Source organism: Pteronotus mesoamericanus, unplaced genomic scaffold, assembly GCF_021234165.1.
Source record: "Pteronotus mesoamericanus isolate MK-2021 breed Mesoamerican mustached bat unplaced genomic scaffold, CSHL_Meso_final contig_221, whole genome shotgun sequence".
In the NCBI taxonomy this organism is placed as follows: Eukaryota; Metazoa; Chordata; class Mammalia; order Chiroptera; family Mormoopidae; genus Pteronotus; species Pteronotus mesoamericanus.
In genome coordinates, this window is record NW_026555092.1 from 6,794,489 (window position 1) to 6,807,442 (window position 12,954).

Genomic DNA, 12,954 nt, shown 5'->3' on the forward strand with positions numbered 1-12,954 from the left:
TAAAGAAATAAAATCTTAAAAAAACAAACAAACTTCAAGTGCAGATTACTTCTGAGTGTGGAGTTGGTAAGACCTGTGGCATATGGCGTCTTAGAGCCATAGGTTTCTTAGGGAATTGTTATACAATCAGACCTTGGTTCTCAAACATCTTCCATTTCCTACATGCTAAGGAAATGGAAGATGTTTCCATTTGATTTTCAACCAAATTGTTCATAGAAAACAATATCTTGGTTGTTGAACAGAACTTCGGTTCTCCACCCAACAAACTCTTTTATACTGATACCTGTTTGATCAGTCACGCATCTCTCAGGCAACAAACAAGAGAGAATGCATGCGTATAAGTGTGATTAGGTTTTTGAACAAATTGCTTCTCAAACAGCCTTCCAGAATGAATGAAGTTCAAGAGCCCAGGTTCCATGGTACTTGCTTTGGTGTTGCTGGGTTCCTTCTTCCTGTGTACCTGGCCTCTTTCGGTCAGTGGGTTCAGGATCTGAGACTGGCTCATTTCTAGAAACTGAGTGTGCGGTTCTGATTTTTTATTGGGGTGTCCACCCTCAGTGTCTTGATCATCTATCCTTGATTTTTTTTTTATGTTACTGTGGATGAAAAAGGGGCACTGTAATAAATCTAACTGAAAGTAACCTCACGGGGTGATCTGATCATAAATCCCTAACTGGGCAAGTCATGGTGCGTCATCATGCCCCAGGCCTATAACTTTTGCCAGAAGTAATTCTCTTTTCCAGACCCCTGAAAGAGAGCACATAGTCTTAACTATCCTGTAATCCAGTCCCTGCCTTGCTTTCTCCCACCATTATGTAATCTTCCTTACATTCTCTCCTTAGTTGCAACTGCATAAAAGAATCAGTGAACTGTCATTTCCTGGAACATTTGAGATCTTGTTTCCCTGCGGTTTTCATCAGTTTTAGCTCAAATAAACTCTTATAAAAATTTTTGTACAGGTGTGTACGTTCTTATGTCAACATTACAGATAGAGAACTACTCTTATTGGCTGCTTGTTATTTTTCTGCTAGTGACATCATGTTTTATTATTAACTATCTCCAAAAATCTGAGTCCGGTCCCTTTGACTGTCACTCTGACTAAGCTGGTCTTTGTTTAGTAATTGTGTCCATCTGGCTTCTAACAGTTCAGTACCATGGACTGGTATCCTTTGTTTCAAGGCCCTGTCATCACCTTTGCTGTCAGTAAGGTTAGTTATATAACAGCCTCTCCTGTGAGGAGAACCAACTATTAACTTCTTTTTTAAAAAACTGGTTTTTGAAAGAGAGAGAAACGTTGATTTTTTTGTTCCACTTCTTTATGCATGCATTCATTGGTCCCTGCATGTGCCCTGATGAGGGATCGAACCTGCAACCTTGGCGTATTGGGACAACATTCTAACCAATAAGCTGCCTCGCCAGGGCAGTATTAACTTCTTAAAAACACTAGTGCCCCTCTCACTGGCACGTTCCTTAGGACATCGTCCCAGCTATTCCAAGAAACATAACCTTTTGATGGGTTTTCTGAAACTCTTCGACAAGCCTACCTTCCTGAGCCTTTTAATCCCTTCCTCCGTTGTCTGCCACTGCAGTTTTGGCATTGTTACTTTACTTAACATGGATTGTCACTTTTCCAGCTTTTAAGAATCATCTTAGTAGTGTAAGTTTATACCATATCTTAAGGTTTTTGCCAGGGTGTTAAATCCTGTATCTTTAGAGAATGATCAGTTAAGCTCTCCCTTTTTAAACTTATGTCCTGGTCTTTGTGTTCATCAGAATTCAGTCACATTTGTACTCCCCTGGTTCGCGTTGGCTAAGTCTCATAGCTCTCTGAGGTTATAGTTCCTTTCTGACCTTACCAGGCATGGCACTGACCTGCTATAAACTAAAGGCCTATGAGCCAGGGGGCATGGAGGTGGCAGATTCTGAGGGGGCATTGTTTTACTGAGCAGGTTGGAGAGTCCTTTGCTTTATCTTCAAGTGAGAAAAGAGTGCTAACTCTTAGAGCTCTGATAAGGCCATGCTGGCATAGCATACGTCCCTTGGCTGAGACTTAACCCTCTTTGAAGCTGGGCTACTTTGATGGACTTGATCTTCAGCTTTTTTTTTCCTCCTGCTGCCAAAGAAAAAAAGCACCTAATTTATGTTTACCTAGGAGGTCTTGTGACTTTCATATTTGACTTTCAATTGACTTAATCATGCTTGGCTTTTTGTTACCTTTTTCTAGAGCATCAGTTGAATTTAATAATTCTATTGTCATTATATTGTTTCCCCCTTACTCTTCAAGTGCTTGATACATCCGGTCACCTAGAGCATTTTCTTCCACAGATAGAAAATCACTATTCCTCGCTGGTGAAAGTTGAAGAATTGGACCAGCACCTTGTGCGAGGGATTGTTTGTGTTATACCTACCACCAGTGTTGGAGTTCTCGTCATCTAGTCTGTGATCAGTTCAACTCCAAAACTACATCATATTTCCAATTTTCTCAGATTACATGTGGCACCAACTGTTAGTAGATACTGCTCTGAAAGCACTGGAATTTGAGTTTAGTAGTCAGACTATTTCTTAGGGAATGCTCTTGGGATCTAAACTATGAAAGAGATAGGAAGTAAGGTTGGACAGATCTGATCCTTGTCTGAAGAGTGAGGGAGGTTGGATATCTATATACTTAGTCAAATTTCTTTCAAAACATTTTTTTGCTTTATTTTTGTATTTGAACATTCCAAACTTACTGAACCATCCTCCTATATCTAAAATAACTACTACTTTCTTTAGGCAAAACAATGCCTTCCTTCTAAAATATTCTCATACCCTTTCTCAGGTGTTTATGTAAGTTTGGAGCATGTTTATTGTTTTTGTAACAAAAGTTTGCCTTTTTCCTTGCCCTATAGTAAATTCAAGTTGAGGGCTGGAAAGAGAACTTATTTGAGGAAACTGAGAATGATATATTTTAAAATGAAAACTATCCTTAAATGTTTTTATGATATTTTTATATTATAAATCTGAATTTTAAACCCATAAAAATAAATCTCAGTTGGCAATGTTCTCACTTTATAAGTTGTACATTTCTATAATGTACTTTTAAACTGTAATCATTGTTACTGAACTGGGTTTATTTTTTTAAAAAAGATGATGGATTCTGTTTTAAGCATAATATTTATTCTTTTCTCTTTTTAGAAACTATATCCTACCTCCGTAAATTGGTTAATAGTGACATGGAAGATCCACTTGGTGAGTATCACCTACATTTTCCTTAGAAAATGATATTTGTGTTTTATCCTCACCTCCACTAAAGCTTTGAGAGTAAATTAATTTTTTTCATGTTCATTATGCTTCTCTCTCGATTAGTGGTTCTGAAACTTCTGATCTCAGGATCCCTTTATACTCTTAAATATATTTGAGAACCCTAAAGAGCTTTATTTGTGTGACTTATATTTGTTGATATTTATAATATTGTAAGTTAAAACTCAAACATTTTGAAAATATTAATTCATCTAAAATAACATAAATAAACCCATTATATAAGTAACATTTTTAATGAAAAGTAACTCCCAAAATAAACAAATTACTGAGAAGTGTGGCATTGTTTTATATTTTTGCAAATCTTTTTAATGACTGGTATTAATAGAAGACTGCTGGATGAACATATCTGCTTATGCATTCATTCTGTTGTGCTATCACATACCAGGTAGTCTCTGGAAAACTGACTATGCAGTTGGAAGATAATGAGTGAAAATACAAATAACCTCTTTGTATTATTATAAGAAATAATTCTAACCTTGCTATTAAAGGATTCCCCAGTGGTCCCTAAATCACATTCTGAGAGCTGCTTCTCTAATATGTTAGTTAATTCAAATAAAACAAGAACCATTTGGCAAGTTAAAATAAGAAAATTTAAATTGTCTATCTAACAACTTGGTTAAGGGAATATAAATATCAACTCACAAAGGTTTAGTATCTGCCTTTATGGCTAAAATAGCAGTTACTATGTATTGAACCCTATTTTCCTTTTATTTTTTTAAATATTTTTTTAATTTATTTTTAGACAGAGAGGAAGGGAGGGAGAAAGAGAGGGAGAGAAGCATCAATGTGTGGCTGCCTCTCACACACCCCCTACTGGGGACCTGGCCTGCGCCCAGGCACGTGCCCTGACTGGGAAGAGAACTGACGACACTTTGGTTCTCAGGCCAGTGCTCAGTCCACTGAGCTACACCGGCCAGGGCCTATTTTCTTATTGACTGTAATTTCAAAGAGAGATACAGTCTAGGATATCCATTTATAAAAAAATTATACTAGGAAGTATAGTTGGGAAGTACTTCCCACTTAAAATATGCATCAGCAAAAAAGGAACCAGAGACAGTTTTCCTTATTTAACCTTAGCATGCATGCTGGAGGAAAATTTTGATTCAAGCATTTGGTGATTTTTTTACCAAATGGGAAAAATCTAAGTCTTCTTTTATGCTAGTGTAATCTGAAGAAGTGTAGTAAAAATGTTACCAAGTTTATATTCTATTCATGCCAGTTACCATTGATGACTGTGGGTAGGCACTTTGGCCCACTTGTATAAAATATCAGGTAGCTCAGATTAATAGGTGTTGTCTTGGATTTCAGAAGACTATTCTTGAAAACCTTGCAAAATCAGAATTTCTCCTTTGATTTTAATGACCCTAAAAGGCTTCTTTAGGACCTTGGCTCCTCTGTCCCCCACCCCAAAGGATACTTTACATTGCATCTACTTCATCAGTGAAATCCTTAGTTTGAACACCAGGGGGCAGTTAGTACTTTGTTTATAAATGTATAGTTTCATTATCAAGTTAATTCTTGAGGGGATTATTTATGAACAATTTGATTGTAGTTGCGTGGTGACAAATCCTAAAGAACATGTCCATGTGGCCAGCGAGAAAAATGTACAGTGACTCCAAAGGTCTTTACTGGGAACCGTTTCCTCTGCGACCTTCAACATCACCTAACTCAAGTATAACTTAAATTTGATTTAATCTATTTAATTTAATTTAATTTAATTTAAATATAACATAAATTTACTGGAGAATATCAAAGTGAGAGTTACTATGGAAGTTATATTTGGCCAGTAGTCAGCTGAAACATAAATTGAAATGTGATTTTGATCATATCACTAATAGAAAAAAAGTTGTGTTCTGTGCTAGTGAGATTTTTCCTCTAACACTTTAAATCTTGGAATCTGTAAATTAATTAACATTTGTATTCATAGTGGGGATTTTAGAAAAAATGGAAATCATTCATAGTTATATATTTAACAGCCAATCTCATTCTGTCTCCTCCATTCCTTCTTCAAATGTTACACTGATTTTTTTCTTAGTTGCTTACAGAACATACACATGATAAGAATTTGGTTTGAGTTATGGTCCACACAATGCCATTTGACAAAGTGAAGGTTCTGAATGTGAAATGAGTTTGTTTCTAAGAAGATGGAGCCTGTGTAAGATGGAGTGAGGATTTTGTTACAGTTAGGTTAGCTAACAGTTTTGTGGATAGATAGATATATTGAGAATGAATTTTTTATTAAAAAAATAAGACTGAGGGATTTTTATCCATCAAGTTCCAGTGGGACTGACCTAAGGCTTCTAGGACTTTTCCTACATGGGCAGATGTTTACACATTTTATTATATATTAAAATTCATTAATTTTGTTAGTATTAACACTTGTTAATACCACTCCTGATCTCATTGCAAAAGTCTTTAAATTTTGGAAGTTGTTGAGCTCACTCTGATGGATATGTTTTCCAAATTTTTAATTTTCTTTTGAAAGCTTGACTTAATATCACTGACAATGCATACTGTCACGTTTTGTTTTGTTTTTAGTAACAGGCTCACTTAATTCAATTTTGAGAAAATATCTGTCAGATATCTAAGCATGAATAACATAATCTGTCATTCAGTCTTTCAAGTGAAAGTGGTTTTTTGTGACATAAGCTGGCTAGTTCATCGTGCAACTCAGTCATACAAGTGCCTTTCCTGAAGGTAACCATTGCACTTAAGTTTAAAAAGACTTGGACCAAAGGTTGAGAGTTATTACAATTAATAATTTTTATGTTTTTCTCAAGGACATTATTTTTTTCTCAAGGACATTCTTTTTTTCTCAAGGACATTCTTAAAGCTGGCATTACGCTCTGGCCAGTGTGGCTCCGTTGGTTGGAGCGTGGCCCTGTAAACAAAGGGGCTGCGGGTTTGCTTCCTGGCCTGGGCGCTGGTCTAGGCTGGTCCCTGGTCAGGGTGCATATGGGAGGTGGCCAGTTGATATTTATTTCTCACATCAGTGTTTCTCTCGCTCGTCTCTCCCTTTCTGTCTCTAAAATCAGTAAGCATGTACTTAGGTGAGGATTAAAAAAAGAAAAAGCTGGCATTATTTTTAACTTCAGTTATATGGTGGTGGAGAATATGAGGCCTATTACAATTTGGTGCTACTGCCTTGATTTTTGTTAAAGTACCAGCAGTTTTGCTCACCATTGCTTTTGGACCATCAGAGCAAGTGTCAACACAGTGGAAAAGGCAAATAATTCTTTTTAAAAAAGATTTTTTATTTGTTTTTAGAGAGGGGAAGGAAGGGAGAAAGAAAGGGAGAGAAACATCAATGTGGTTGCCTCTCACGCATCCCCTACTGGGGACGTGGCCCACAACCCAGGCATGTGCCCTGACTGGGAATCGAACTGGTGACCCGTTGGTTCGCAGGCTGGTACTCAATCTACCTAGCCACACCAGCCAGGGCAAGGCAAATAATTCTTTAGTATTATTAACTATATAATTACACCCTTTGGACTCCTGAAAGGATCTCAGGGATCTCCAGGGATCAATGAACCATACTTGCTTCAGCTTCCTGAGATTCGTAGAGTAGAAGTCATGAGCAAAGTCAATAGTCTTGGAAATTGATTTGGCCAGGGCTTCAGTGTGGCCCAGACTTGGGACATTTGGCAGAAATATGGTCACTGGGAGTGAGCAATTCTGTGGTTTTTCCTAAATTGACTGTTACCTGCCTATAGCTGTAGCATAAGGAATACTTCCATGGAGTGAAATGAGTGTTCTGAGCTCATTAGGCAGATGAATATTTTGAGAAGAAATTCACTAGCGTTCAGTCAAGACAAGCTGATAGCCAGGCTTACCTTGGCACTATGTTCTTATCTTTGAAAAGAGGATAAAAGGAAGCAGAGATCTCAGTGATGACAGCCTTTTGTATGTCCCCTGAGTTACACTGCTCCAATCTGGATACGTGCCCGTCTATGTGGGATACACCTTGGTCATCCTGGGATATTCCTAGTTACCTAGCAACTCTGCTTCTCTCCTGTGTTTCCTCTTTTGTTTCCTAAATCTTATGTCTTCCTCTTTCTTGATTGGCAGTAACCTCTTGGTGTTGGACCTCCTGGCATAGTTCTCTAATTTTTGTCTTTTTTCTTTAGCTCTATCTCCTGGAAGATTTTTTTTTTTATCTTCTATTAAATTTTTTTTACTATTGTGTTTTAATTTCTAGGAGGTCTTTTTTAGTCTCTGAATGTTTCTTTCACAATATTCTTTCATTATTTCAACAAATTTTCTTTGTTGCTTTGTCTCTTTTCCCCTAAAGTTACTTTTCTCTGTTTTGATCTCTTTTATATTAGTGTTTCTTCTGATGTCTAGTAATAGATGCTCGTGATTAAGAGTGGGAAGCTTTAAATTAGAAGCTTTAAACACATAGGCTGGTTGCCTTTGGGCCTTACGATAGGATGAACTTTTTGTCCCTATTGTTGATTAACTTATCCCTACCAGTTGTCATGGACCAAGAAGCAGAGTCCTCCCATCACTGTGTAGATGGGCTGAAGCAGTGAAGAGGACTGGTGTGGGCTGCTGCATTCAACAGTAATTGTGCATATGTTCACTTAATTCCCTTTAGTTTCAGTACTACATTCCCTCCAACAACTGCCTCTTGTGTTCTCCAGTCCAGAGACCATTTGTTTCATCCCTTCTAGAAAACAGACCTCCCAAATGCTGCCAGGGTGGGTGCGGAACAAACATTCAACATCATGAAATGGGGAAGATTGTAATGGCATCAAACAGCTCTTACCCTGAATCTCCTTATTTTATTCCTTTCCTTTCATCCCCAGTTTCAAAGCATACGATGACAGAATACAGTAAAAGTATCATTAAACTACATTGATATATGCAACTAGTTTTATTTTAAGTAATGATTGCACTATACATAAATGTTAAGGGACGGAAGGGTCCAGAGAAAATGGGTATACAACTTACGCTAGTGTGATGCTTCATACCTCACTAATTGACATACAGTGCATTAATTTCAGGTGTACAACATGCTTTGATATTTGTAGATAATACAAAATGATCACCACAATAAGTCTAGTTAACATTCATCACCATACACAGTTATAGGATTCTTTTTCTTATGATGAGAACTTTTATGATCTATTCTCTTAGTGACTTTCAGATACACAATACAGTATCATTAACTACAGTTGCCATGCTGTTCACTACATCACCATGACTTACTGATTTTATAACTGGAAGTTTGTGCTTTGGAATCCCTTCGTCCGTTTCACCCCCACCCCTCACCCCACCTCATTACTTTTAAAAGTGGCTCATTGCTGCTTAGGCTTGCTTTCTTCCTCCTTCATCAGCTGTAGGTTACCAGCCGCTTTCCCCGTAGCACACCAGAGGAAAAGCTACTGAAACCCTGGCATAGGAAACTCCTGAAGGTTTTTTTGATGTAGGAGAGGATCTCTATGTATCCTAGATTGCCTTCCCAAAATGTTTTACATCTTCTGATAACTTCATCAAGTTTCTGTATTATCCTGCCTTCCACAGAAGTGAACACAATTTGTTTCAAAAATTTGGTATGTGTTTGATGAAATATTTAATGAAATAGATGATTAATGTGAATCTTGAATTTGAAACTAGATTATTTATATACATGGTGTTCCAGAAACAGATATACAAGGTAATTCCTCTTTTAGATTAGAATTTATATCACATAGGAGATAGGAGAAACAGTTTGTCGAGGTGGAAAACAAAAGCTATATCCTAAGCAAATAAAGGCAGTTATTTTCTTCATACTCTGTATCTGAATTTATAAGTCATTATTATGTTATAAAGGAGGTTTTCCCTAGCTCTTCAAGGACATGTGTTAAGGAGCTACACTCAAAGTTAATGTATTTGACTTCAAGGTTCATGGGAAAAAATTTTGTTATGTTGTTATCATTTGAAGCTCAAATATGCTAATAACACAGTCCTTCCCTCCCTCCTCTTTAAGAATGAAGGGCAAAATATAAACTTAATTAGTTTTGAGGTCCTTGGGGTGTGGGAGATAAATTCCTCTGGAATGAAACAACACTAAAAATGATGTTAGTTTTATTTTTTCCCTGTGGTTGTGAATAGAAATTTACTCTAGCATTGTTATGAACATATATTAAATATCTTTAGTCATCTTATCTCCTGATTAGACCATAAACTTTGGGAGGGCAAGATCTTTTTACTGTTTTATCCCACTGCCCCAATAGTAAGCACCCAATACATATTTGTATGTATTTCTTACAGTGGTTTTAAAATTGTTGCATAAGGGAGAACTACCAATCTTAAGGGAAATAGAGTGCACGGAACACCAGTTTCTGTGAGCTTGAATAACGCAGCTGTCGTGTAATATTTTCTCTGTCAATAGGAAAAGATGAGCCATAGTTCTAGTAAAGCAAGCCTGACAGGTAGTAATGCTAACATGCTGGACTGCGTCCCGTGTCCTCTCACCACTTTTTATCGCTTCTGACTACTACTTACTGCCTAGGAAATCAAAGCAAGTGTGATACGGTGACTAAACATGTAGCCTGGTTTCCTCTGAGCCCTTATCAGTGTGTCATGGCTGCTGCACAGGCAGTGATTATAAAAATTAAAATTAAAAGAGAGGAATAGGAGGGACGGATGGCTTTCACTTATAATTTTGTATGGTTTGCATTTTCTAACTTTGCAGTGTCTTTTATTTTTCAAAATGTGAACAGGGATTTTGTCTGGGTTGTAGCATTAGGGGCATTTTTGTTTCTTAGTTATTATTTCTCAGTGTTAAAAATGAAATACATAAAACTAACTTCTTGCCCTGACCAGTGTGGCTTACTTAGTTGGTTAGGCGTCATACCACAAAGTGAAAGTTGGCCAGTTCGATTCCTGGTCAGAGCACACGTCTGGGTTGTAGCCCGGTCCCCTGTCAGGGTGTGTGCAAGGGGCAACCAGCTGATGTTTCTCTCCCTCTCTTTCTCCCTCTAAGAATAAAGAAAGAAGATCTTTACAATATAAATAAATAAATAAATAAAATTAAAGTAGCTTCTTAAAGGAAGTAAAAGAATAGAAAGCCATTGTTAAAGCAAATTAAATACACCACTGGTGATTCTAAATGAACAGCACACCTGCTATACGTTTTACGTCTCTTTAATAAAATATCCTTTTCAAATATAACTCATCTTACTCTTCCTATGAGATTCAGCCTATCCTACCAAACTCTAACACAATTGACTTATTCCTCATTCATTCATTTGTTCACTAAGCACTGAGCAAAATCAGCAAGGCTCTGGAGTCAGACGAACATGGGGTAAGGTCCCAAATCTGCCACTTCTTGGTTATGTCCTTTTGGGCAAGACATTTACTTTCTGATCTTCAATTTATCTGTAAAATAGGGATATGAATTTTGTCTTTCTCACAAGGTTGCTATAAGAATGAAATGAATTAATGCTTGCAATGCGCTTACAAGCACGTAGTAAACGTATAGTAGCTATAATATCCTATCCTGGGCACAAAGAGTATAAACACGAATAATACTGGATTCCTGTTTTTATGGAGCTTTTAGTCTATTTTAAGCAGTTACAAGGTGTTCCCTAGGATTCTTTTTTAAAAATAACTCTGATTAATTGAGATATTATATATATACAATAAAATTTCCCCTTTTTATGTATATAGTTTTTTTTTCACAAACAAGATTGAGTGACCACCACCACACACAAGATATGGAGTATTTCCTTCACACCAAAAAGTTCCCTACTACCTACCTTATATAATCACTTTCCTCCCTCTTCCCCCATCCCTGGCAGCCACTTCTCCAAGTTCTGTCCCTTTTTCTATAATGTTATATAAATAGAACTGAATGATACGTAGCCTTTTGCATCTGTTTTTCTTTCCTTAAGATTTTATTTATTTTTAGAGAGTGGGGAAGGGAGGGAGAAAAAGAGGGAGAAAAACATCGAGGAGTTGCCTCTTCCGCGCGACCAGTGGAGACCTAGCCCACGACCCAGGCATGTGCCCTTACCGGGAATCAAACCGGAGACCTTTCTGTTGGGACGAAGGCCATTTCGCTGAGCCACACTAGTCAGGGCTGCATCTGGTATTCTACTTAGCATACTGCTGTTGGGATTCATACATGTTGTTGGATGTTTCAGAAGTTCATTCCTTTCATGCCTTTTCTAGAATTTCATAGTTAGAATCATTTTGCATTTAGGGTTCCTTCATGTCTTTTCATGGCTTCATAGCTCCTTTCTTTTTAGTGCTGAATAATGTTCCATTATTTGGATGTAATACAGTTTATTCATTTATCAGATGGGCATCTGAGTTGCTTCCAAATAATGACAGTTATATGAATGAAACTGCTGTAAAGATCTGTGTGCAGGTTTTTGTGTGGACATGTTTTTAGTTTTTTGGGGTAAATACCACGGAACGTAATTATTAGAACTCGTGGTAAGAGTATGTTTAGTTTTGTAAGGAACTACCAGATAATCTTCTATTTTGCATTCCCACAGCAATGAATGGGAGTTCCTGTTACTCTCCATTTGGTATTGTCATTGTTTTGGATTTTGGCCCTGCCTAATAGGTGTGTAGTGGTATCTCGTTCTAGTTTCAATATGCAGTTCCCTGATGACTAATGATGTTGAGTAACTTTTCATGTGTTTATTTGCCATCCATATCTTTTCTTTGATGAAATATTGTTCAGATCATTTATTCTTTTTAAAAATTAGCTTATTTTCTTATTTGTGAGAGTTTTGGGGTTTTTTGACATAGGTGTGTACAAGTTCTTTATGAGATATGGATTATGCAAATGTTTTCTTCCAGTCTGTGGCTTGTCTTAGCAGAATTTTTTATTTTTATTTTTTAAATTTCTGTTTATTAATTGATTTTAGATAGAGAAGAAGGGGGAGGGACAGAGAGGCATCAATTTGTTGTTTGACTTATTTATGCACTCATTGGTTGATTCTTGTATGTTCCCTGGCAGGAGTTCGAACTCACAACCTTGGCATATTGGGGATGGTGCTCTATTCAACTGAGCTACCCGACCAAGCCAGAAGTTTTTTATTTATTTTTATTATTTTTAATTTTTAAAAAAATGTTTATTGTATTTTTTCCATCATGTATCCCTCTTATGCCCCTCTCTCCCCCACAGTCACTGCACTGTTGTCCATGACCATGAGGTCGTTTTCCTTTTTGTTTGATCCCTCCACCCGCTAACTGCTCCTCTGCCCCCAGAGCTATCAGCCTGCTGTGTATAGAAGTTTTTATTTTGATGAAAACCAGCATTTTTATTTTCTTTTCTGGTTAATGCTCTTTGTCTTTTAAGACATCTTTGCTTAACCTAAGGTCACAAAGATTTTTCTTTATTTTTTCTTTAAGATGCTTTATAGTTTTAGGTTTTACATTTAGGTCAGTGACTTCTTTTTAACTTAATATTTGGATATGCTACAAAGTTGAAAATATTCTCTGCGGTCTACTCAATTATTTTGGCACCTTTGTTGAGTTCCTGATAAGTAATTTTCTAGAAAAATATATAATTTACCAAAGTGACTCAAGAAATAAAAACCCCATATAGACTAATAGTCACAGAAGAAAAGTTAAAATGCATCTAAACCCAGTGGGCTTTATGGGCAATTTCATTCCTAGTTTGAAGAAGCAGATAATTATATCAAGCATAGT

General features: G+C 36.8%; 1 protein-coding gene across 6 annotated transcripts in view; it reads left to right on the plus strand.

The window, feature by feature from the left end:
- The window catches only part of PHACTR4 (phosphatase and actin regulator 4), an 88,017-nt gene that overhangs the window by 22,784 nt on the left and 52,279 nt on the right, over positions 1–12,954 (plus strand). For 5 of the 6 annotated variants that reach the window (XM_054571840.1, XM_054571839.1, XM_054571842.1 and 2 more), the window contains exon 2: positions 3,175–3,228. Coding sequence is in view for 1 of the 6 variants with exons in the window: in XM_054571841.1 (XP_054427816.1) it covers positions 3,213–3,228 (16 nt within the window). In the remaining 5 variants the exon portion in view is untranslated. Of the gene's footprint in view, positions 1–3,174; positions 3,229–4,948; positions 4,973–12,954 lie in introns of those variants that run through there. The other variant, XM_054571843.1, reaches the window with a different exon arrangement.